The following is a 26,188-nucleotide window of genomic DNA, read 5'->3' as shown; positions in this document are numbered from 1 at the left end:
TAGATAAGCAAATGTCTCAAAAAACAGGAGGTCCTTTCCTGCATGTTCTGTTGTCTTGGGAGTCTCACAATAAGTAGCAGCCCATATTGAGTCTTGACTTGGTCTAGGAGGACTGGGTCCTCCCATTGATGGAGAACCAGAGCTCCACCTTCCTGGAAGATTTGGAGAGGGGGGATCCAGTCCCCAAGGCCATGTAAGGGCTCCCAGAGGTCAGCTATATTTTGAGAGCCTCAAAGGCATGGCATGAGCACTAGGGCACGACAGCAAGGGTTACACAAGGTTTCTCATGGCTTCCACTACCTGTTGGTTTCACTAGGGAGCCACCATTTCTCCTAATAAGTCTGTACTCATGGCATCCGATTTCACTAGAGAATGGAGGTCATGGAAGGCTTATATGACCTCCGACATTGCCCCCAAAAGTATCCTCCCTCATGGAGCCCTGAAACAGTCTGAGGGGACTGGATACTCCTTCTCCCAAACTTCCATGAAGGGTGGCGTCTGGTGGATACTCCATGAGAGCTGCAGCTCTGGTTCTCTACAGGCTGAACCAGGGCTCCAGAACAGTGGCAACTTATGAGAGCTTCCTGGTCTTGGCATAAATTCTACTACAACTACAAGGAAAGACTCAAAGACTCACATATTCCATTTCGTCCAATTTGATTGTTTCATCTTCAGTGAATACTAATTCTTTTCTTAATTTTAGGACATTTACGATTAGTTTTCAATGTTTTGCCTTGCTGACTGTTTTCTTGCTTTAAATGGTCTTATTAGTACCACACCATCAACATGTACAGGAATCACTGGACTCTTCCATCTTTCATCGAGAAGCTCCTTGTTGGTACTTGCAGACTAAGAGCCTTTTAATGGCCATGTAATATGTGTACAGAAATACACTACATGCCGGGCATGTTCATTAGAGTGCATGTTGGTCAACACAGAGGCGGGAAAAAAATGCAAGAGGCAGATTTTCACGTGTGATAAGGTTCTATATTCTTTAAAGGGGTCAGAGTGTTTAATAGATTTAAATCTTAGATAATACATACATTAAGTTTTTAACTGTTGCATCCCCTTTTTACTCTATTCAAATAATTGAGTCCTAGAAGTTTTGTAAAGGAATTAGCTCATACTAGCCAAATGAATGGTAACCTTAAAAGAAATGTACCACTTGTTTTTATGCATTGTGAACCAAGCATACCTTGAGAATGCTGTAACTATACTGATGCAGAAACATATCTTGTTTAATTCCTGATCCGAGGGGTTTTTCTCAAAAAACAATTATAAAATTCAGGACCTTAAGAAAGCTGGGTGCTTACTGGCTGAACATTACACAGAGCTTCCTTAACTCTCCAGACAGGAGGTTGACCTCCTGAAGAAGTCGCTAGGTGAAACGTACGTTGAGGTGATTTTGTCCACATCGTGGCTCTTCTTTCACTTACAGGATGACGCAAGGTAAACATAGGATCCTACTATCTGATTTTTTGGTGCTTTTCTCTACATGGATCTTTTTCCAGCAAGTAGGATAATCTAGAAGAAATTTCATCTCCTGTATATCATTACATTATATACAAACATCGGAGGTGCTGGTTTTCATATATATCTTAGATGATTCCTATATATTATGCCTTATATATTCCACATATTTATCTTTAGATGTTTAGCTCTTTAGTTATTTTGAGTTATGTTATAACTGGCATTGTCCCCATTGATTTAAGCCTTGGTCACCTGCCAGTGATATATCCACGCGGTGGTTGCTTAGGTATCTACCCCTTATTTTTAGTCAGTTACCTTGTCTCTCCTCTTAATATGCCTTTAGACTTTTGTATTTATATATTTTTTGTATCATTATGATGTTTTAAATTATTGATTTTTATGGACTATGATAAGGGACTTCTCAGATTTGTAGATATTGTGGGTTATCGTAATTATCGGAAAATACTCCCCTTACAGTCACTGAAAGACATGTTTGCTCTTCCATCAACCTCCCACTACTATTAATTAATTCACATGAGGTCTCCAAACCAACTCTGTATACATCTGTAAATCCGCTACTCATACTTCAGGTTTTATATTGGTTATTTACATAAGACTGCAACATCTTCACCCTGATACCTCTATCTCACACCCGTACATGGCAAAGTGGGAACAAATAGGGATGGGGCAAATGGGACACCTCAGGAGACATGGCAGCAGATCTGGTACCAAGTGGTCAAAACCTCTCTTTGTGTCACATGTGAGGAGAACTAGTATAAATTATTGATCCATTGCTACCACACCCTGTCTTAACTTTATATGCTATTCCCTGGCACACCGGATGTATGCTGGAAATGTGGCTCTGTAGGTAGAACCCATATTGTGGTCATTTCCTACCAGTCAGCCCTATTGCCAATGGGTCCATACCTTGCTTAATTAAGTTCTGTCTGTAGATATCACGCTCTACCCCCTGTTCTACCTGTTGAACATTTCTCCTCACCCAATGGGAAAAAAAAACTACCAAGCTATGTTTAAACATTCTTAACACAGCAAGATGCCTGGTATCACAAAATTGGAAGAGAACAGCTCCCCCATCACGCCACGATATGGGAGGTCCAAAATATGGAATCTCTGTGGATCCGACAGTTTGATAAAGTTTGTGAATTCTGGGAGATATTCTGGCTGAATGTGCTGAGATGTGATGAAGATTAGACACTCAATGGGTCTTGGTTGTAGGTTTGACCTGGGATTTATTTTCATATAGCTCCTATTTTTCCCTTCATAGTCTGTGTCTTGTGTGTTTCCCCATTCGAATTAATAGTACTTATTTACATACTGATATTTGCTTCTTGGAATGTACTGCGTTTCCTCTATTTTCTAATTTTTGCAATTTATTTTGTTAATTGTGATACAACTTTTATGTTCTCTGAACTATACATTGAAATACTGTATTGTTTTTTTGACTTTTATTATTAAAATGACAAAATTCTAAAATAAATACACAATATAAAAAAAGAATAGCTGAGTAGGAATGCTTGGCTATTTTCAGACACACAACTGAATTGAATGGAGTGTACTGCACATTTTCAGCCATTTGTCTAAACTCTGAAAGCTGTAAGACAGGGGTCATTTATAAACAAAGAAGATCTTGGGGGATATTTATCAGGACCTCTGCGCACCGCCACTGGCGCAGAGGCCCTGAAATAATGGCAAATGTTACTGTCCCCGTGCCTGCGCACTCGCTGCTGCCGGCGACTTTTCATACGTGAAAAGTCGCCGGCTGCGTCTCTTTCTACGCCAGGCCCTGCGCTGCTGGCAGCCCGATACATCAAGAGGCAGAAGCCTTTTGATGTATTGGGCTGCGAATTTGCAGCGGCATGGCTATCATACGCTGGCGCACGTATGTCCAACCCTATATGAAAGAAATCAGAATTACTAATATAATAAATGTGTTTGCTGGCACAACAGCCAATCATGTTACTTGGATATGAGCCAACCCTCACCTTGATACCCCAAGATAAGTAGTCGAGAACCTCAGCTTAGTAAAATAATTACTGTGGGTTAGGCTATCTACGCCTTACCATTGGAAAAATTGATTGTGAAAAGCTATACTCTATGCGTTATCGGTGAAAAACTGTTCTGAATGTGATATTCTCTACTTTTTAATGGCTCCGTCGCATGGCTGTAGACACTGATCCATTAAAAAGTATTGCAATCAGAACAGCCTTGTACTGTCATCTTAAAAAAAAAACATGTGGCACAAGTGTGATTTCATTCATGTACCACTGACCTTATGGTGCTGTACGATGCCATAAATGCTCATACGGGTGGAAAACATGCTGTATTTACAGCCGACTTGAGTATCTGTATAAGCCGAGACCCCTAATTTTACCACCAAAAACTGGGAAAACCTATTCCCTCAAGTATAAGTCGAGGGTGGGAAATGCATTGGTCACAGACCCCCCCCCCCCCCCCCAGTATATAGCTGGCCAGCCCCTGTAGTTTATAAGCTGCCAGACCCTGTACAATATAGCCTGCCAGCCCCCGTAGTATATAGCCAGCCAGCGCTCTGTAGTATATAGGCTGCCAGCCCCTGTAGTATATAGCCAGCTAGCCCCTGTAGTATATAGCCAGACATCCCCCAGTAGTATATAGCCAGCCCCCAGTATTATACAGCCAGCCAGCCCCCAGTATTGTACAGCCAGCCATCCCCCAGTAGTATATAGCCAGCCAGACCCCAGTAGTATATAGCCAGCCCCATGTAGTGAATAGCCAGCTAGCCTCCAGTATTATATAACCAGACAGCCCCCAGTAGTGTACAGCCAGCCCCCAGGAGTGTAAAGCCAGCAATCCTCCAGTAGTATATAGCCAGCCAGCCCCCAGTAGTATATAGCCATCACAATGTAGTATATAGCCAGCCCGCCCCAGTAGTTTATAGCCAGCCCCCCAGTAGTATACAAACTGCCAGCCCCCAGTAATTTACAGCTAGCCAGCCCCCAGTAATATACAGCCAGCCAGCCCCATGTAGTATACAGCCAGCCCCCAGTAGTATACAGCCAGCCCCATGTAGTATACAGTCAGCCAGCCCCCTGTAGTATACAGACAACTCAGCCCCCAGTAGTATATAGCCTGCCAGCCCTCTGTAGTATACAGCCAGCCGGCCCCCAGGACTATACAGCCAGCCAGCCCACAGTAGTGTACAGCCAGCCAACCCCCATGTAGTATACAGCCAGCCAGCCCCCAGTAGTGTACAGCCAGCCGAGAACATAAAAAAAAACAAACTTACATACTCACCTTCGGACGGTCCCGATGCTTGACGCAGCTCGCCAATGCTCTGGTCCCCCGGACTCCTCTTCTTTCTTCTCTCTGCTGTAACAGCCAGCAGAGACGCGTCCATGTGATCTGCCGGCTGGCGCACACTACGATGTCATCAGCGGCGTCACCCCCATGCATCATAGTTAGAAACATTGTCTGTTTTTTTTAATAAGTTATTAGTTTTTTTTTAGATGGATAGAGAAATCCAATAGAAAAAAGGATAAAGAAATAGATAGATATAGATAGACAGAGATACTTAATTTATACAGTAGGGTAAATACATATTTCATCCTAGGTTGATTTTGTACGTTTTCCCACCTACAAAGAATAGAGAGGTCTGTAATTTTTATTGTAGGTACACCTCAACTGTGAGAGACAAAATCTAAAAAAAAAAAAGTTTTTGTCTAAAATCTTGTGATACATGGCCCCATCCATCCTCCCTTCAATACAGTGCAGTCATTTTGTCCCCTTTCCAGAAAACCACCCCGAGAGTATGATGTTTCCACCCCCATGTCCAGTGTCAGACTGGAATACCTTGGACATGCCTGTAAAATCTGATCTTGGGGCCCACCACAGCTATAAGTTTGTTACATAATCTTTTAATATAAATATATAAATACATAGGATAGTTGAGATGCTTAATGCTAAATATATATATGTATAAATTATAGAGAGGGTACCTTGTCCAGCACTACTTATACAGGGCCTGGGGGCCCACCTAACTCAGTGGATCCACCTGTTCACCTGTGGGCCAGTCCGAGTCTGCCCATGTCTCACATTTGGGATGATCTTTTTTGTACTCATCCTTCTTCTTTCTCCAAAACCTGCAAGTGGAGTTGATGCTAAAAAGTTAAATTTTTGGTCTATATTTCTGACCTCATGATGTCAGGTTCGCTAGGGAAAATGCTGGGACTTCTGGTTCTTCTGGTGGTGCCAGCAGCGTTCTCCGAACCCCATCGCGTATCCGCGCAAACTCCACCTCTCGTCCCGGGCAGCGGCTGCTAAGATCTCGCGCTGTCTAGGAGTTGTGTTCGGAACTGCTGGGACTTGTTCTACCTCTGCTTGGTGCCTGGTTGTTCTGCACCATGAGGGGTTAATTCCCAGAAGCTGTCCAGCTCCTATCAGGTTCTGGAGGTGGGGTTCCGGCTGCATAAATTGCAGCTTCACTAGTCACCTGTGCCAGTGTTTGAAATCCCTTCTCCACTCGCTCTCAGCATTAGGTTTGACTTGCTCTGTATCTGTATCTGTATCGTTGTGACCTCGGCTCGTTTTTGACATTGACTCTTTGCCTACTGATTTTGCTATTGATGTACCCTCTCGTTGTAACTCCGGCTAGTTTACTATTCTTTTGTGTTTTATGTTTGTCAGTCTGTTTGTGTTTCCCTTCCCACACTTATCAGTGTATTTCGAGTCTTCAAGTAGTTGCCCCACGGTTTAGCGTGGGGGGGGCTATAGGAAGGGACAGAGGTTGGGGCAAGCTCAGGGCACACTATCCCCTGTCTTTTGTGTTACCCAATCTTAACACATGACTTTTTCTCATGCCTCATGGATCATTCAGATGGACAGTGGGGAGCTACAAGTGCTGGCATGTGCTGGGAGACCTTGCAAGTCCTGCATGATTTTAATCCATGACGGTGTAGTGTGTTACTAATGGTAATATTTGAGACTTCAATCCTAGCTGGCTTCAGGTTATTCACCAGGTCCTTCTGTGTAGTTGTGGGCTGACTCCTGATCTTTATCAGAATCATCTTTATCCCATGAGGTGAGATCTTGCATGGAGCCCCAGACCATGGAAGATTGACAGTCATCTGGTGTCATCTCTTCCATTTTCTAATAATTGTGCCAACAGTTTTTGTTTTCTCACCAAGCTGTTTGCATAGATAGATAGATAGATAGATAGATAGATAGATAGATAGATAGATACTGTAGATAGATAGATGGATAGATAGGTAGAAATCAAGATGTTAGTGTGGTTTGTGTTTGGCAGGAATATTTGGGCGTGTTAGCATACACTCTTGTCAGATAGTATAGATAGAGAGATAGATAGCAGAAAGCAGGCAGCACTCCAATAGATATAGATAGATAGATAGATAGATAGATAGATAGATAGATAGGAGAGACAGAGGTAGGAGATAGATAGATGATATATATGGATAGATAGAAGAGAAAGAAGAAATAATATAACAAGAGATATACAGTAGATCGATAATTTGTCATAATAAATTATAAAAACTGACAGTAACTCATGTGTCTGCAGTTATGTTCCGTCCATTTCCTTTTATTTAGCATCCGTTTTTTTAATTGGAGATAAATAACGGAAATTCTGATGGTAGTGTGATGTTATACTTAGTCCAAATATAGAATAGACATTATACTATCTTAGTTCTTTGGTTTTAACTTTTAAACTTGTTTCCTAGTAATAATTTTAGGGGATGGTATTACACATGAACTCTTAGACCACTCCTCTTCAGAACTGTTACCTAAGGGGCTATAAAAAGCTATTTCTAGCCTTACTTTGCCTGTAAACATTTACAAGCACACAAAAATCAGTCCCCGACTTACTGGCACATGTGCAAAGAAAAGATGTTCACATGATATGAAATTTTACTATGTATGATTCGGGATTTATTACTTTTATTTGTCTTTTAATTATTTGGCAAAATTAAATAAGCTATGATAGAGTTATCTCTGTTAGATATGAGTTATTGTTAGCAATGAACAGCGTAATTACATTGCGTCTACACTGTTCCTGTACTCCAAGGTGAAAATCCATCATCACTATAGAATGAAAGTGTTCCATGCAGATTATAGAGCCGCCATATATAGCAACAAAAATGTTGGCTTCAGCAGATACCATCCAACAACACGGAGAAAAGGCAGGATATAAATGTAGCCTATGAGTCTAACCTGCTAATTATATTGAAATAAACCTGACCATTAACTAGTAAAAGCCTTAGGGTGCATTTACATGGGCATACATCCGGGGCCATGGAGAGGAGGAGGGGTGACGCCACCCCTCTCCATAGCAATGAATTGCGCACGGTGCCGTAACATGGGGAAAGATAGGACTTGTCCTATCTTTTCCCCCTGTACGGAGCGGTGTGTGCGGCACCGTATTGCTCTGTGGGTCCTTTGCTTTCTATGGGGGACATATTTATGGCCGCAAGCTCGCGGGCGTACAAATGCCCCCCATTTGGTCCCCCATATTGTCGTGTGAATGCTGCCTTACTTGTAGTCACACTGTGCAGTTATTAACCAGACCACTACTGAAATGGAAAACACAAAGAAATAAGAACACATACATATATACACTTTAAAGAATACAATTTTTTGGGTTCATTTTACCTTTATTATAAAAACTTTTTTGTCCGTAAGATATAAAATAAAGCCAAGAACAATATCAGAAACTGATGTTAGTATAAAAGACTTATACAGACAAGGCACAAAGCTGATGAATGCATTCAACATGCATCAAAATACACAAGTCATAGTAATCAGTTATTATGCAGTTCTATTTTTCTAGTCTTATGACCCAGAACCAACATAAACATATAAAGAAAAAAAAAGTTTTAAAAGTCAAAGGTAGTATAGGAAGAGAGCAGAAAAGAAATGGAAAAGAGAAAATGTCTTATACATATATTATTTATAGAGGGATAATACCATATTTCAGAACTCTTGAAGACAAGTTAACAGTTTACATGTTGTCAGGGGTGTAAAGTAAGGGCTGGTATTACACAGAGATCTATGTAGCATGAAACTCTGGCTTACTCTGGATTGTCTTCCTCTTAGACTACAGTGGTAAATCAGCCACATTGTGGACAGGCGCTATAATGTGGTGAAGAGTATGTACAATGTTGTCTTCCTGACCTCGCTAACATATGTTAAATGCCTGGAGAATCTCTGGAGGAAGATCTACATACAGTAATCCTGCACATCCCTTAACTCACGACTATTGTGAGGCGAACACATAAGCCAAACCGAATTGTGCTGTATATCATTTTTTAAAGTTTTCATGAAATATTATTTTCAATGTCTTTTATCCACATTTCACATTTCCATGATCCTGATTTACTACAAAAGTATATATTTATAAGCTGTACAGCATCATGCACACCAGCCTGTGTCACTGCAGACAACTGTAGAAGAGGGCGGGAGAAGAGGAAGAGAAGCGCTGGGGCCAGGTTTATTATTATTTTTATTGTGTTATGGCTGTATATACTACTGGGGATACGGTCTATATTATGGGGAGGCTGTATATACTACGGGGGAGGCTATGTATACTACTTGACAGACTGTATATTTTCTACTGAGAAGGCTGTATATACTACTGGGGAGGGTGTGTATACTGCGGTGGAGGCTGTGTATACTACAGGGGAGGCTTTGTATACTACAGTGGAGGCTATGTATACTACCAGCGAGGGTGTATATACTACGGTGGAGCGTGTGTATACTATGGGGAGGCTGTGTATACTACTGGGGAAGCTGTATCTCTTACAGGGGAGGCTGTATATACTACGGGAAGTCTGTGTATACTACTGGGGAAGCTGTATATACTGCAAGGGAGGCTGTGTATACTATTGGGGAGGCTGTGTAAACTACCGGGGAGGATGTGTAAACTACCGGGGAGGATGTGTAAACTACCGGGGAGGCTGTGTATGCTATGGGGAGGCAGTGTATACTACTGGGGAGGCTGTGTATACTGGGGGAGGCTGTACATGATAAGAATGTGGAGGCTGTGTATACTGGAGGTGGTGTAGCTCTTTATACTATCGGGGATCTGTATACAGGTGCTGGATTTTAATTAAACAGAGTGGCCTTATATGAAGTACTGTATATAATTTAATTTGGGAATATGTTTATGGGGGCTGTTATAATTAATTAGGGGAAATGTTTATAAATAAAATAGGTTTATATATATTAGCGGGGTGCTGTAGTTCAGGGGGTGTGGTATATGTAGTATATTATGGGTGTCTGATATTATTATTTATTTGGGGGACTATATATAGGATGTTTTATGTGGGGAATAGTGTTTTTAATCGTGTGAGGATAATATATATTTAGGAACATAATCCATTATACTGTAAGTGAGGGGTGCAGTGTGGAATTGTGTGGAGCTGAAGACATTTGACTGTGAATTCAGGAGAGATAATGAAATGGCAAGGAAAAATTGTGAAGAAGTCCTCTTGCTGATGGAGCAGATCAACCCTTGTAAGGTATTAGATAGTAGAAGTCACTAATTTCTGTGTCATTGACTACTAGTGTGTGAGGAAGCATAATCGCAGGGGCAGCATTTTCAATTTTCACCTCATGAACATGATGTTTATAGAGTAAGAAAGGAGGTGCTTTTAGAAGTCTGCTACCGGGCCCAGGCTCTCCTAGTAATGACCCTACCTACTCTGTATGTATGTAGATATTGTACAGTACCAGTTCTTGTGCGCAGTATGTTAGATGAAATTCTCAACATCTACTCTCATTCTGCTTTTTTGGACAATGCACCATGGCACTAATAGGATCCCATTCACTAGTTGTGGTTCTGGTTCTGTTCTTCTTCTATATATTTGGAGAGATTATTATGAAAATGTCCTTTTAAAAGGACACTGTCACAATATTGAACACATTCAATAGTGGATTATAATATAGATCAGTGGTGGCAAACCTATGGTATGGGTGCCAGAGGCGGCACTCAGAGCCCTTTTTGTGGGCACCCAGGCCATCACCCAAGCACACCAGACAGGACTCAAAGAATCTTCCTGCAGTTCCAAGCAACTTCAAAGATGCTGCTTTCAGTCATATATTAAAGTGATACTTACTTCACTACTTGGTTATGTAGGAAGAGGGAGAATGAGTAGACAGGGCCGAATTATCTTTGGAAGACCTTCTGCTGGCCCCACAATTCTCTGTGTACAGAGGGACACTGCAAATTTTCCATCTTGTCCTCAGGAGGCCAATATGATCAACATTGTTGAAGAACAGGGAGAAATAAGTTACTGCTTTCATTTTTGGTTGGCACTTTGCAATAAATAAGGTGGAGGTTTGGGTTGCAGTTTGGGAACTCGGCCGCTAAAAGGTTCGCCATCACTGATATAGGTGATTTGGGCAGTAGCCCAGGGCCCAAGCCTTGTAGGGGGCCTATGTCCTCTCAAAACACCACCAAATTTTATACTGATGTCCCTCACCCATGAAATCCTTATACATCTGTTGCTGCCCTTAATGCACATGTACACAAGTATTATTTCAGAACTTTTGAAAGTTCAACAAAGGTCCTGAACAAGCAGATTGAAAGCAGGCAGAAGGGACATATCATTCATTCCCTAAGAAGCTTGAATCTAGTACCATATGTAGGAAGTGATTTCCAGACTTGTAGGGGCTATAACAGTGGTGGCGAACCTATGGCACTGGTGCCAGAGATGGCACTCGGAGACCTCTCTGTGGGCACACGGGCTGTCTCCCAGGCACAGAGTTTGCCTGACATGGCATCTTCCTGCAGTCTCAGGCAGTCAAAGTAGTGCCTGCTATTTTAAAGTGACCCATCCTGTGCTGCTTTGTCCTGTCCGAAGAGTGAAAAGGTGTGGACAGGGTCAGATTGGAGCTCAAAGATTCTGGTAGCAAAAAGTTTGTTACTGCCTAAATTGCCGGGTTGGCACTTTGGGAAAAGCTAGTGTGTTTTAGGTCTCATTTTGAGCACTCGATCTTTAAAAGGTTCGCCATCACGGGGCTATAATATTCACACAGCGCAGGGCCCATGGCAGTCTTAATCTGCCCAGGCGGACATTTCCCACCCAACTTGAGGGAGCTGGTAGTTTAATGGGATAAAATCTGGTAACAGTGTCTCTTGAAGTAATTTGTGAGCCACTTGGTTACATCCTATGGAAATTGAGAAGTATAACTTCCATTAGTGAATATGTTTTAGCTGGTGGGTATATTGTATGTATAAAGCCAGTTATCTACCATTGCTTCTAGTTTCGATTCTTCAGCACAGCCGCCTGTTCTGTTTCCATTTATTGCCATGCCGGCTTTTTGATATCTTATAAGTGCATTACTCAGCACAGTGGGCAGCTGTTTAATGCCAAATGCCTGGCATGCTTCAGCGAGATACAGAGGCTGACATTTTAAGATTCTTTATCCATAGGAACTAGATATCCTCGCTCAGTGGACGTCAGTACGTTTTCCAGAACCCATTATGTTAACTCTTTTCAATTCTGTTGTCGCATGACTCTCAATCTTGAGCCATTTCAGTTCCTTGCTGCTCTCTTCTGCTGAATTGTTGCATTGTCATTTCCCTTTGGTGTATGGATGAAGCTATGAATGTATATATTGTTTTCTGTAGCTTTAGATCAATAGAAAAAACTAAATAAATAAATGTGTTTCTTTATCCCTTCCCACAAAATAAGGCACAGGAGACTAGTGGAAAAATATAGTTTATGTTTTATGTATATGCATTTTTTTCGTGTTATAGTCCATTATAGTCACTTGTATTATTTTGCATTACATATTCAACAGTATAATAATTCAATAAGTTAACGCAATAAATTGTCAAGGTACATATAGTATACATATACAGGCAGTCCCCAGGTTACATACAAGATAGGTCTGTAGGTTTGTTCTTAAGTTGAATTTGTATGTAAGTCGGAACTGTATATTTTATCATTGTAATCCCAGCCAGAACTTTTTTGGTCTGTGTGACAACTGGATTTTAAAAATGTTGGGTTGTCATAAGAATCAGGATTAACACTAAAGCTTCATTACAGACACCTTTGATAACTGTTACAGCTGATTATTGTAGCCTAGGACTAAAGCACAATAAATTACCAATATCCAGAGGTCCGTTTGTAACTAGGGGTCGTATGTAAGTCGAGTGTTCTTAAGTAGGGGACCGCCTGTAGTATAGTATCAGAATATCCACATTTGGGACCTGTTTATAGATTTTACTTACCGTAATTTAATGATTTACTATCTATCAAATACATGACTAAGTCATATAGTTCTTATCATAATGTTAGGGCTCTTTCAAATTAGTTTTGTTTTTTATGTCCGTGGTTTAGGGATTTCCACAGATGCCTCAAAAAGCCATCGATTGGCTCTCACATTGGCTTGTATTTCCATTGATCTGTTGTCTGTGGAAAAAATTTCACAGATGTGGACCACGGATGGTAAAAAAAAAATGGATGGAATATGTTTTTTTTCACTGGTGAGGCTGAAAAATCAGGTGTAGTTTTTTTTTGCGGACATGGAGACAAAACGGATGCATCACGAAGGAAAAAAAATGGAAGAAAAATGTGGAAACCGCGGAGACAAAATGCAACAAATGCGCAACTGAAGCTGAACATCAACGCAATGTGAATGAGTCCTTAAAGAGAATCTCTCACTACTAACAAGTATGACCCAACAACAGGATAGGGTATAAGAGGCTTATATCTGATAATATTAAAACCATAATAATAATAAAATCACTTCTTATAATAAACAAATGTATTTTACTTTTATGCAGTTTTGAACTACACTGTTATTACTTTATAAGCTTTTCTAGCATTTTTCACAACCTGAACCCTCACTTCATCCAGCCTTTAGGCTCATACTTGGTAATGTGCATATGCGATCAGGTTTAGATTCATCGAGATCAGAAAAATTCTAAACAAAATTTTGGTTCCCAAACCCTGGGGTCTGTTTGCTACTACCATATACTGCAATACTGCTGCACTCTGGTAAAACCTGCAATCGTGGGTGTTGTTGGTGGAGATGAAACCAAACTTCTGACTGGTTTGAAAACTTCTTCTGGTTTGAAAACCTGAACTCACAATTTTAGGCACAGACCCAAACCCTACTCATAACTTAATAGCCGGTTTCCTTCCTGCCAATGAAAGTGCATTTTCTTCTGACTCAATCCCTAAAGTACATACTTTTCTCTCATTACCTCTCATCACTTCTACTTTGGTCTACTTTTAAAGAAACCATGGCAAGGCATTGTATCGAATTTAGTATTTGACTTGTTTTTAGTATTCATAAATCCCCTTTAATATGATGTATATCTGAGCATTGCTAAGGAGCAATACTGTTTTGCTGTTAGAGAGCTTATAACTGTAAGGTGGTCCCATTCTTAACATTTACAATTAGGTGTGATATTTTTCTTTTTACAGGCAAATTAAAGAACATATTTTTTTTTTCTAAGATGGAGATACAGATTATACCTTCTACATTGTGAACATATTTGTGGCTAATGAGCAATACCTTATGGGCCTTGTGCATATCACAGGCTGCAAACAATGGACCATCATGTGTCATCGGCAGATGAGGTTTACTCAGGTCTGATGACACTAGGAAAGGTCCGAAAGAGCCTAAACATGGGCAGGAATAGGTCCTAGATTTGTGGCTAGGGCAGTCAGCTCATACACAGGGTTGTGGAAACCATGAGCCCATAGAAGTAAATTCGAACATGTACTAGACAATGAATCAATGGCAGGCGGGGGCTGTCTAATAATAATAATAATAATTCCGTTATTTATATAGTGCACACTCATTATGCAGCGCTACACAGAGCTTGCCAAATCGGTTCCTGTCCCAAATGGGGCTCACAATCTAATCAACCTACCAGTATGTTATTGGAGTGTGGAAGGAAACCTGCTGGACCTGGAGGAAACCCACGCAAACACAGAGAGAACATACATACTCTGTGCAGATGTTATTATATGAATTTAAAAAAAACATTAAATAAAGTTTCACAGGCTCGTTGGGGAATGTCTGGCTTCGTAAGTCAAGGAAAAGAGACGGCCACAACCAAAGTACAATTGGTCAATGTATCCAAAAAATGGCATATCACAAAAATAAGAAACAGATGGATGCCTATGACCAGACCCAAATATGTGTAAAAAAATCAATAACTTTATTTGTAATCATATATGAACAACAGGGCATACACAAAAACCATAAAACACACCTAAACCATAAAACACACCTAGCATTGTCATGCCGTGGTGACTTTCTCGGGGGTAAATGCGCTTACCCTTGAGGAAGTCACCACGGCGTGACGATACACGTGGGGTCCGTCTCCCCCTCCTGTGCTTTGCCCTACTCTTTGTTGGATATCAGATGGTAATGCCCACTTGGGCTCCTTTTCAGGCACTTTATTGCTTTTTGCACACTACATGTCCCTGTTTCAGGTTTCATATTAGTATATATAATTGATTGTCTACTTCGGCTTGCATTCCACAGAAGGGGTTTATGGGCTTTGCCCTGAGAATTTTGCACAGATATCTTTGGTTTTGTGAATGCCTTGTTGTTCATATGTGATTACAAATAAAGTTATTGATTTTTTTACACATATTTGGGTCTGTTCATATGCATCCATCTGTTTCTTATTGTTTTAAATGTCTGGCTTCTCCACTAACTGCCTGATAATGTGATACAGCTCCAACTAAAGTTGAGTGAATCTATTCATTGGTCGGTAGATTCAGTACAAATCTGCCATTTTTCATGCAATGTAGCAAATTTTGCTTCACTTTGGACGAATCTTGTAAAATGGCGTCTAGTTACTGCTTTCATTCATCCCACAATTTGGGAAGATGAAAAAAAGTATAAAAAGTTAACAAAATGAGATCTGACATTTTCATGAAAAATTTGTTAAGAGGACTAGAGGGGTTTACATACCAGTTTTCAGAACAATTGGCGTGACACCAGTTCCAAAAAAATAGATTCACACCCAAACCAAATTTTTGGAAAAAGTCTGTGAAACTGTAAGTCAGTGAAACATCCAAAGTAATTCTTGGATGATTCACACCTCTCTGCACTAACACCAGGGTTTAGCAACAACCAAAAGTTTGTAGAGGCAGTCCCTGAGTTACGTACAAAAAAGGTTCTTTAGGTTTGTACTTAAGTTGAATTTGTATGCAAGTCAGAACTGGTATATTTTATAAATAATTAATAACTACAGACAAAATAGTTTTTTTGTTCCAGTAACAATTAGATTTTCTAAATTTTTTGCTGTAATAGGAACAAGGATTATCAATACGTTTCATTACAGACACCTTATAGCTGATCATTGCAGCATGGGACTAATGTTACATCCAGAGATCTTCACCAAAGGTCACAGTGGACAGAGGGGTCCGTCTGTAACTAACGGTCAGCTATAATTTGGGTGGCCTTAAGTCAAGGACAGCCAGTAATAGGTACTTAGGACTTGTAAAAAGTATGTTTGATTTTTTTCATTCAAAAATATGCTGATATACTTTATTTCGTTTTGTTTTTTGGGGAATCAACTGATTCCTCCTATCTAACAATTTTTGCCTACGATTATTGCATATATTTAGTATTTGAATAACATTTTACTGCGATACAACACATGTACTAAATAGGTTGTTTAATCAATTTTGCTAAAAAATCTAACAATATTTATGATGCACAAAGCACAACTAACATAATATATATCTAGTTTTAGCTCATGTGCACATTTAAATATAATTTTTATATTTTATAAATTATTTTAATCCAAGATTGCACAGCTTCATAAAGCAATAGAGTACTTAACCCGCTCTGCAATTAGGGCTATTGTTAACAAGAATCTTGATAGTCGCATCCCTAACAGCTTGTCTGAGCCCCTGAGCGGAAGAACCAGAATTTGCATATAAAATTACTTAAATGACATCTACCACCAGGATAAAAGACTATACAAATGAACCTGTGGGTCTCCAGACCTTATTAACACCTATGGAGCCTGAAGCCCCTCAAGCTCATTTGCATACAATCCTTCACACTGGTGGTAGATGCCCTTTAACACTGCCTCAATGAAAACAAAAAGTCCTTTAAAGCAAATTACTAATTTTCAGCTTGAATAGTCTGAAAAATTGTGACTGCAGCTTTGGACTATAATGCAGGTTGTAAACACTTTCAAAAGGTGTTGACAATTATTTAATGGATTGTTTTTGAATTTTTTTTAAAATAAATCAGACAATCGTTTTAAATCTTGATTACATGTAAAGTGGTTTTCAAAGAATTCTTACCCTACGCAGGCTCCTGGTTACTGCATTGCACAAGCACTTCTGGTCTTCAATTGCTGCATTCAGGACCTGCTTCAGCCAATCTGTGGTCTCCATGGGAAGTCACTTTCTCTGAAATCTCAAGTTATATCTAAGGGGGCCAGCGGGGCAATAGATTGGCCGTAAGAGGCCTGCTTCTTCTTGGAGGTGCAGCAGATGAAGACTAGAAGTGTTGCCATGATGTGAGAACCAGGAGCTAGTGCAAATTAAGTACATGTGTACACTTTTATTTTGCACGCTCCACCCCAGTCCTCAAGAAGTTTTCCTGAATTCTTTGAAAACCCCTGTTATAGGGACCGCTGACTCCTTAAAATGATAGTCCTTGATAGTAATTCACAAAAGTCCACAATGAGTCCATTGTTATATTGTGTTATATGATGGAAGCTTGTGGTGTAGGGAATAGTTCAAACCATAAATGGAAAAGAATAAATAAATATATTTTTGTGAAAATTGGAGGTCACCTCTAAAAAGATGATAGTAAGCGGCTCAATTTAAAACATTAGCTAACACAGTATCCAATACAAGACTGACACACAGATATAGATGAGTACAAGTGTTATCCATTCAACATCTAAAACCCATGGTGCTCTGCTTTTTGTCAGTAGGGTGTCACTGATGGGGGTGATGGTGGCTCTATAGGATGAGTGGCGAGCTAACATTTGGCCCGCTTCCTTTTTAGACACCTCTTGTATAATGTAGGTCTGACTGGGTTGCTTTTCATGGTCAACAAGGTGATCACCTGTAGCATGGCTCTTATTCTTTCTGTACCTAAAGGAGAAAGTTGTTATTTGTAGCAGGTTCTTAATGTAACATTGCACTTACAAAATGTAATGTAATGTAATTTTGCACATACAAAAACATAAATTCTTGATTTTCTTCTTATCCTGCAGATGAAAGCGACAATTCAATATTATAACATGGAGTTTTTATGTGAGATGTATGAATTGTTAGTGTACGTAACACCTAGAGTATGAATTATGGATTATGGTACACAGTGTACACAACACTTAGATCTGTGCAGGATTAGGCTGTAGTAATTATAGTGAGACTGTAGTAACACACTATACAGAGCAGATTTAGGCCACATACTTGAGGAAAAGTTTCCCAAAGCTTTCCCCTGGCAAGTGATCTCCTATTTATCAACCTATTAGGCCTCATGTACAAGGCTGTATATGGGTCCGTGATATGGCTGCACAATTTGCGGCTGAATCACGGCCCCCATAGAGGTCTATGGCACTCGGTCACTAGAGCACACCCACTGGACGTGACTGATCCCAGCTTTCTATGGAGAGGAATGGGGGAGGTAAGTAAAACTCACCCTTCCTCCCTGGGTGAGCACACGGCCATCTGCATGAGGCCTACATTGTTTTTCGGAACCTGTTACCTTTCTGTAAACTGACATCTAGTTTTGTTTGGAAAAGCAATTGGTATGAAGTGTAATTTATGGACCAAAATCCTAGCTCCTTCTATGCATCAATACACTCATACATCAAACTTCCCTTTATGAGAATATTCATGGCAATGGCTCCAAGTCACTATATTTGAACCCCCCCCCCCATTGGACTCCCCCTTTTACGTACACATTTGATGTTCTACTAGTCTTCATCAGAGGGTATTGTGTTCATGTCCTTATACATGGACTGACCCAGGGAAGTGTGAAAGTGATCGTATGAACACTTAAGGGTTAATAGGTAAAAAAAAAACAGAAGACCCTCCTATCCCAGATGGCAAAACCTGCTCATAATGAAAGGTGTGTGTGGGAAGGTAGGGGGTGTTGTGATGGGATTGGGGTGATATTGGTCTTTTCTAAGGGATAGTACGTTTCTCTTTCGTGCTTGCAGAAGGTTTTCAGCAGTGAATGAAGTACATACCATTCAGTGTCATTTTGGTAAGTATTGTAAGCTTAAATCTGCTCAACTATCCAAAATCTTACTTTTTTTTAGAAGTCATTCCTGCTGACATGAAGTAGTTCTGTTCTATAAATGGTGGATGTCTCTTTTGTAGGTTTTTAAACCTTGGTTGCTGTTAAAAGAAAGTTCTTTTATTTACTATAAGGAGCTTGCCAATCTTGGCTTGTTTTACTTATTGGGTTGGCGGCTGCTCAGAAGTTATGACCGGGAGATTCTATGGTCTCTTCCATGAAGATCACTGCCGCAATTGGCAGTAGGAAAATGTGTCCAATGAGTCCTGCCAGTGTCCGCCTCCCCCCCACCAGCCTCCTGCCAGACACACCCACAGTGCAGCGCAGGGTGGAAAAGGCTCTGCAGAGGCGGGGCTGAGGATATTCATAGGCTTTCTCTGCCAGTTAATCTAAATCAAAATGTTTTTTTTTAAATTTCCCAAGGATTACACCACTCACATTACGGGAGAATTTGGAGTGTCCACCCTTTCCAGTTGACCAATTGGATCCCATTTGCAAAAAATATCTAAATGTGGGTCTGATAAGAGGAGAATCTTCACACCTATGACCATCTGAATGGGGTAAAACTACTTACATTATTAAGATAAATCGCTTATGTTTGCTCAACACTTATTTATTACAGATATAATATTCAATAACAAATTTTATTAAGAATCTGTTCTATCACATCTATGACATTCCAAGGTTTTTCTATATTTGGCAGAAATGACTCTTACACATACCACATAGTTCAAGAAAATCTAAGCAACTAAAGTGTTGAGCACCTTAGAGAGAACTACCTGATGAGGAAAATCCATAGTACAGTGTCATTGCACGAAGCACACAAAAACAAAAAACACAATATAAAAAGAAGTTTAATAGTAAAACAGCCTGATATCCTGCAAAAAAAAATCTGTATTTTGTATAGAAGCTTCCGGGCACAAACACACACAGTATGGACTGTAATTGTGGAATGTAGTGTTAGAAAGGGAACAATAAAGAAATGTGGACTGCGAATTACTGAATTAATGATACACCAGGAAAATTTACTTAAAAGGGTTGTCCGGTATTTTAAATTTTTTTATATGGCTTGGGGGTTTATAACAACAAACCAACTTATACTCAACTTTTTCATGCTTTCTTTCACCTGTGGTGCCAACCACTGTTGTAAGCCAGCTGCTTCCTGAAACTCGTGCTGCAGCAGAGACCGGTCATGACAGACAGCATCACAAGTGAGTGGGAGCAGCGGAGGAGGTGGGTATACATGGTTTATTCTTTTTATAGCCCCGCCAGTCATATAAAACATTATTCTCTAATCTTGGACAACACTTTTAACAATAAAGTAAAAAACTGGGGTGATGTAATTCGAGGAACAGTGTGCACTCATTGGCATTATGGGTATCTCTCAATATTTATGTACAGTTCTGGAAAGAAGAAATAACAGGTGGCGCTCACAAGTAGTACAAAACTTAAGGCATTTACACATGGAGCATAGGGCAGGTAGCAGGATACCAGTCACGTCACAGAGGAGGACATAATATTTCGCATACATGGGCTTCCTCAGACCTGGGACACATCTGACGAAGCGCACATGTCCGAAATGGCCCATCCTCCTCTGTGACTTGACTAGCCTCCTGCTACTGGAGAGTGCCACCTGCTTGTTCTTCTTTTTCATGTATTATTGTGGTGCCTTCTGGCACTCCAGTTGGAAGCCGTCCTCCAAGTGTTTCGCTCCATCCAACCAAGACTGCCATCTTGTGCAGTGCCATTGCTTTTTTCTCAGTCTTGGACTCTACTGTTCTGGGCAGATCTTGTTAAGTGATATTGGTGTGACGTACTACACAAAATTCATTGATGACAGATCTTACTAAGTAATATAGGTGTGAATTAATTTAGGACAGGAATTGCTATTTTTCTACCCCTAAGACAACCCTTGACCCTTGAGACAACCTGCATATAAGAAGTTCTCATAAATGTGTAGGACATCTAAACGTTTATTTAAATAGTTGAACTAAAATTCCCTGAGGACCCATTCCAGAACCAAAAGGGTGTAAGTAGAGGTCATATATATATATGCCTGTCAATCCTAGTGCACACAAAATTTAGAAATAACATTACATTAAAAATTGTTACTCTATATTTTATCTTGATTATATGCTACCCACCATGTTAGAGTAGGCTCTGGATATCCGGTAACTTCTACTTCCAAAGTAACTGGAGAGCCTTCCTTAACTGTTGCATTATGCAGGTGCTTGGAGAAGGCAGGACTTTGACCCACCAGACTAACACTGTTGTGTTTTTCTGAAACACTTCTAATCGCCTCTTGGGTAACCGTATGCCTCTGGCAGCTTTTGGCAGGGTCTAACTGAAACATGAGACCAGAGAATTCATCTGGGGTGGCATGCGCCCTATCTTTAGTTCTAGCAGTGTTATCAGAGGCATGCAATTGTTCGCTTTTTCCCATGCTTTCATAAACAGCACAGCGCTGCAAATGGGTTTCATGCACTTGGTTCATCATTTGGTAGGTGGGCTTTGTTTTGGAAGGAGAAGTACTGAGGGAATAGCGGGTCTCGTTTACTATTGTCGAATGGTGTGAGAAAGGAGACTCTGCTTTGTATCCAACAGTGGGTGAATAGAATCTCTCAGTCTTTTCCATTTTGTGACTTGACATATCAGGCGTTAAGAAATCAGAACTGTCCATTGCCCTTTTGCTACTCGTGTTTATGTGCATTTGCATGCTGTAGGAGCTGACATGCATGCTGTGCGAGCTGTAGCAAGGTTGCTCATCCTGCTCTGTCTCTGATTGGTGAAGGTTGGATTCGGGAGTTTCAGCAAGCGGAGGCAAGGAGATGTCATCGGGGGATATGCATTCGTATTCATCCCCAGATACAGCTTCTTCTGCCAGCAATTCAGGCTGCAAGTCTGCGTCTGCTTGTATACTACCGTCTTTGGGAGTTACTGGCAGATCTATGGTTTCCCCTGTTTCATCACTTATGGAAATTTCTGGTACTTTCTGTGGCTCCTTTGAAGAAAAAGAAATTTATAATAATGCAATTCATTTTTAATATTAACATATTAAAACTGAATAAACATATGCAACGTTTATAATATATTCCGTAAAGTAGACTGCTGGATGTCGTCTAGATTCAATGTACAGTATGATTTGTCTCCTTATACATACCTGCAATTTCTCTTCCAGTTCCTTTAAATAGACACATAAATCATTCACAGAGATGACGGCTTCCTTGTGTTTTAACAAGGTCTTCTCAACGTATTTCATTCCATCCTCTTCCCCTGAAAACAAAACATTTAGGTGTAAAAATTATCACATACAGAAGGATTTGAAGGAGTTCATGTAAAGATCTTCTAACAGCTACATTTGGCTCTAAGCATTTCTATACTATATATCATAGAATTCAGTCCAGTACATAAATCCACATCACATCTTGTGATCTAGAGTTTTTAATTTTATTAAAATGATGTACATCAAATTGACCGGCTAACAATGGTCACTTACCCTCCCTGTTTTCAAAGTGGAGTTATTGGTAAAAAAAAAAGTTCAGGATTTTGCAAATGAGCCTATATAAACTAATACAGTTGTAAAAGAATATGTAAAAACCCCACCTCTGCCAGTCCACGCTGTTCTGGGAAACATGCAAATACATTTTCCAGGATGGGATAAGAAAACCATTGCCTCTTAACTGCATTGTAAGGCAGCCCCCTCAACATCAAGCATAACATGAGGCAGGACTGAAGCCAAATCAGTATTTCTATTATAAAAAAAAACAGATTCCCAATTGTAGGCAGAGCTTGTCGATCTACAATTGTCTGTTGTTGCACCTCAATGTATTTGCATATATTTATTTTGTTTTATTTTAGCATTGGACCTCTGAGGCATCAAAAACTACAAGTGTCAGAACCTTAGTACAGTACTTTGGTCAATGGGGTTGATTCACACTCCACTAAAGTGTGATCCCAAGAGATTTTGACTTTAATCTATACTCATGCCTTAATATATTGTTATCATTGCCAATATAACATCCCTTATTTTTGATGTTCTATATCAAGCTCAAAAGTTTATGTCCAATAAGGGGTAAGGCTGCATTCACATGAACATTTGTGGGATGTTTATACGTCCCCATAGACGGCAATGGTATCCAGGCTCGGTACGGTGAGCACAACGTGTTCTCCCCGTTCCATGCCCACAAATAAGATAGAGCATGTTTAATCTTTGGCCGTAAGAATATCCGTGCATCGCTATTTCCTATGGAGAGGGGAGGGGTAAGCAGCGCTCACCCCTCCTCCTCTCCAGCGTGCCTGCCGTATACTCACTCGGCTACGGCCGGGCAAGCATTAGGAACAACCTACAGCAAGTAAAATCCTTACCATAAATGTGTTTTGCAATGTTTGTTAGGTGCTGTATCCTTTCCTCTTGCTGTGGGGCAGTGGGTTCTACAAACTTGTTGAACTGCTTTAGAAGCACCTCTACGGATTCCTTTGTCTTACACTCCGCCGAGTAACGTCCTACTCTGACCACTGTGGCGCAGGCCTCATCACACCAGAAGTGACTCTGAAGAAAAACAAGGGGGGGGGGGAATAAACACCTAAAATAATTGTTTATAAAAGACTAAGATCCAGTTCAATATTAAAACACAATGGGGCAGATTTACTTACCCGGTCCATTCACAATCCAGTGGCGCGTTCTCTGCGGTGGATTCAGGGCTTCCGGCGATTCACTAAGGCAGTTCCTCCGACATCCAACAGGTGTCGCTGACGCGCTGAAGTCTGCCGAGGTCCCCCGGAGTTCACAATCCTATTCTTGGTGAAGGTAAGCGCGTGTCCAGCTACACTTTTTTTTTTTTAAACCCCCCCCGATTTCCGTTGTGTGCATGCCGGCGCTGATGCGCCACAATCCGATCGCGTGCGCCAAAAACCCGGTGCAATTCAGGAAAAATCGGCGCAAATCGGAAATATTCCGGTAACACGTCGGGAAAAAGTGAATTGGGCCTTTAGTAAATGACCCCCAATGAGCAATAGTGGGTTTAGGGATGAAGAAGGTATCCGATAACTGCCTGTGAATTACATGAACAGGTGACTAACTACTCCTGGAAGATATTCCAGCCTTATCTGTCAATCCAATACTTGCATCTCCATAGTGCTTTCGTTTTTTAGTGAACAGCCATGGAACCTTATGATTACATATCAAGCATCTATAAATTGTAACTTATTGTAAGTAAAAGCCATATACTTTGGAAAAAAAGAAAAAAAAGGATACTTACCCTGCTTTTTCTCTTCATCCCAACGTTGCAGATTTTTTCATAGACATTCTTATTTTAGCATTTCAAATACCCTTGGTTAATCCAGCTTTTCCATAAAGAGAAGAAAATAACAAGTGGCTGAACAGAATAGAATTTTGTTAGTCACTTGTTCTAATCTCCATCACCAGCTCCTATAGTAACGGCTAATTGGAAGGTGATGGCTGGTCTTTGACTGTAGACTGAATTTCCTGAAGAACAGTCTATCGAACATGGTTGCAATCCCAGTTACTTGATCTGGTGTAGTGCCCAAGCCCTTTTGCCCTTCCCCAGGGTAGGTTGTTGATATGTGTAAGTCCATACTGTCTGTTAACAGTCTAAGGTAAATTGATATCCACGTACATACCATACATATGTAGCAGTCTGTGAGGACACACATATATCAGAAAAACCTTTCAACAATCTGCTGTGTGTTTGTTGAAGCCAAAGTACAAACATACTACTCCTTGTGCTGTAATGGGGAGGCATTGCTGGGTAAGTATCTTACATCAATCTCGTCTACTTTTCCAAAAATATCAGGAAACCCCTCAAAAACATCTATCCTTTCTAATGACTTTTCAGACATCATCAGTCCTTGTATGTAAGTGAGTGTATTTGGCCATTATGCCAGTTGTGGACATCGATTTCCATCCGCTTTCATTTCTGTATGCTTCTGCAAGTTTGCAGTGCACTTTCAGCTGCTGGGAGAAGATTCTGCCCATGTGACTCAATGCTCCACCTCCCCCCATAGAACCTCTATGTAATCTGACACCTCAGTCAGCTCCTGTCCGGTAACTAGCAAGATGGAATTCACAAAAATTTTAGAGTGAAATGTAGTTTAAGAAGGAAGGAAGTTGATGATAAGACTCAAAGTAAGTGGACAAGGACGTGGTATACAATGTTTATTGACAAGTTACTGAATTTTTATTAATAGGTTTATTTATAAGCTAAATACTGAACAAAACCCTTTAAAGAGATAGTGAAAATCTTCCAAACATCAACGCACATCATAGTATTAGGCTGTGTACTCACAAGCTGTCAATCACAGTGTGGGTGGGATAATCAGGACTCCAACTATCTCTCCCATGAGTCCTCACAGCATCTACTGTTTTAAGAAATTCAACTCAAAAAATATAAAACCTTCATCTCAAAGCTCATATGAAGATTTCCTTTTACCCCATCAGAAATATTGCTTTAACATTTAGTTTAATTAACATAAATTTTTTTTTTAGGTATAAATTGTAGTAAATGTAAATAAAATAGGGTGCATTATATAACAGCATTGCACTATGTAATTTAGGTCTTATAGACTGAGAGAAAGCGGCTCTATTTACCTCCTCCATTAAATGCTGCAGGTCTTCAGCCATTTCGAGGTAGACTTTATAATCTTTCACCACACCACTAAATTCATTCATGTTTTTCTGCAGATCACTAATTGACTCCTGAACAATATCTGCTTTGTTCACTTGCGGAGAAGTGGCACCTGCAGATACTTTTTGTTCCACATTATCGATTTTCTTTTTTAACGCCTTCAAACATAAATGGGGGAAAAGAAAAATTATTTTTAGAAAAACAAGGCATAGTAATTAATATAGAAATTACTCTTGTCTGAATAGATGTGTATTTTATGTTTCCAGGCAGGTCAATATTTCATTGCTCATTGATACAACCCCTTTAATGGTTAAGTGGGATTTTTAAACAAGAAAACATTCTAAATAAGGCTTAAAGGTGTAAAGGAATAAAGGAATGTAACTCGCCTCTTCTTCCCCTGCCCTTCCTTAGAAATGGTTCTGTTATTGCCCGTCTGTCTCTGTTTCTAGTGCCACTGATTACGACACTGATCTCCCTATAGGGCCACAGCAGCCAATCATTGACCTAGGAAGTCACATTAGCCACGGAGGCCAATGATTGGCTATAAACCATTTGGGGTGGTCATTGATGTCGTCTCAGGAGCTGCAGAGCGGGAACAGCAGGGGAGGAAGGGGTGAGTAGAACTTGTGTAAGATAGTTGCATTACTTCTAATTTGCAGTCATGCGATATCAAATAAAGTACTGGCCATTTAAAGTAATGCAATCATCAAATTTTACCCCTATAAACTCTCCACTGCCCTATATAGAGCTTATCATTAACATTCTACCCATAAATTCTGCTTAAAGTTTTGTGGCTCCTGCACTTAGAAAAT

At 40.2% G+C, this 26,188-nt stretch overlaps 1 protein-coding gene across 3 annotated transcripts in view; it reads right to left on the bottom strand.

Moving 5' to 3' along the window:
- Nucleotides 1-15,107: 15,107 nt before the first annotated feature.
- CCDC141 (coiled-coil domain containing 141) overlaps nucleotides 15,108-26,188 on the bottom strand; it is a 116,257-nt gene continuing 105,176 nt past the window's right edge. The window contains exons 19-24 of one of the 3 annotated variants that reach the window (XM_072121602.1): nucleotides 25,340-25,534; nucleotides 23,098-23,281; nucleotides 21,893-22,005; nucleotides 21,655-21,733; nucleotides 20,877-21,072; nucleotides 15,108-17,579 (exon numbers count right to left, since the gene is read on the bottom strand). In XM_072121602.1, coding sequence (XP_071977703.1) covers nucleotides 17,315-17,579; nucleotides 20,877-21,072; nucleotides 21,655-21,733; nucleotides 21,893-22,005; nucleotides 23,098-23,281; nucleotides 25,340-25,534 — 1,032 coding nt within the window. In that variant the 3' untranslated portion in view covers nucleotides 15,108-17,314. Of the gene's footprint in view, nucleotides 17,580-18,744; nucleotides 18,834-20,876; nucleotides 21,734-21,892; nucleotides 22,006-23,097; nucleotides 23,282-25,339; nucleotides 25,535-26,188 lie in introns of all 3 variants that reach the window. The other 2 variants (XM_072121601.1, XM_072121600.1) reach the window with 2 other exon arrangements.

Source organism: Engystomops pustulosus, chromosome 8, assembly GCF_040894005.1.
Source record: "Engystomops pustulosus chromosome 8, aEngPut4.maternal, whole genome shotgun sequence".
Lineage (NCBI taxonomy): Eukaryota > Metazoa > Chordata > Amphibia > Anura > Leptodactylidae > Engystomops > Engystomops pustulosus.
The sequence above is the reverse complement of the archived record's forward strand: the minus strand, read 5'-3'. Positions and strand labels throughout refer to the sequence as shown.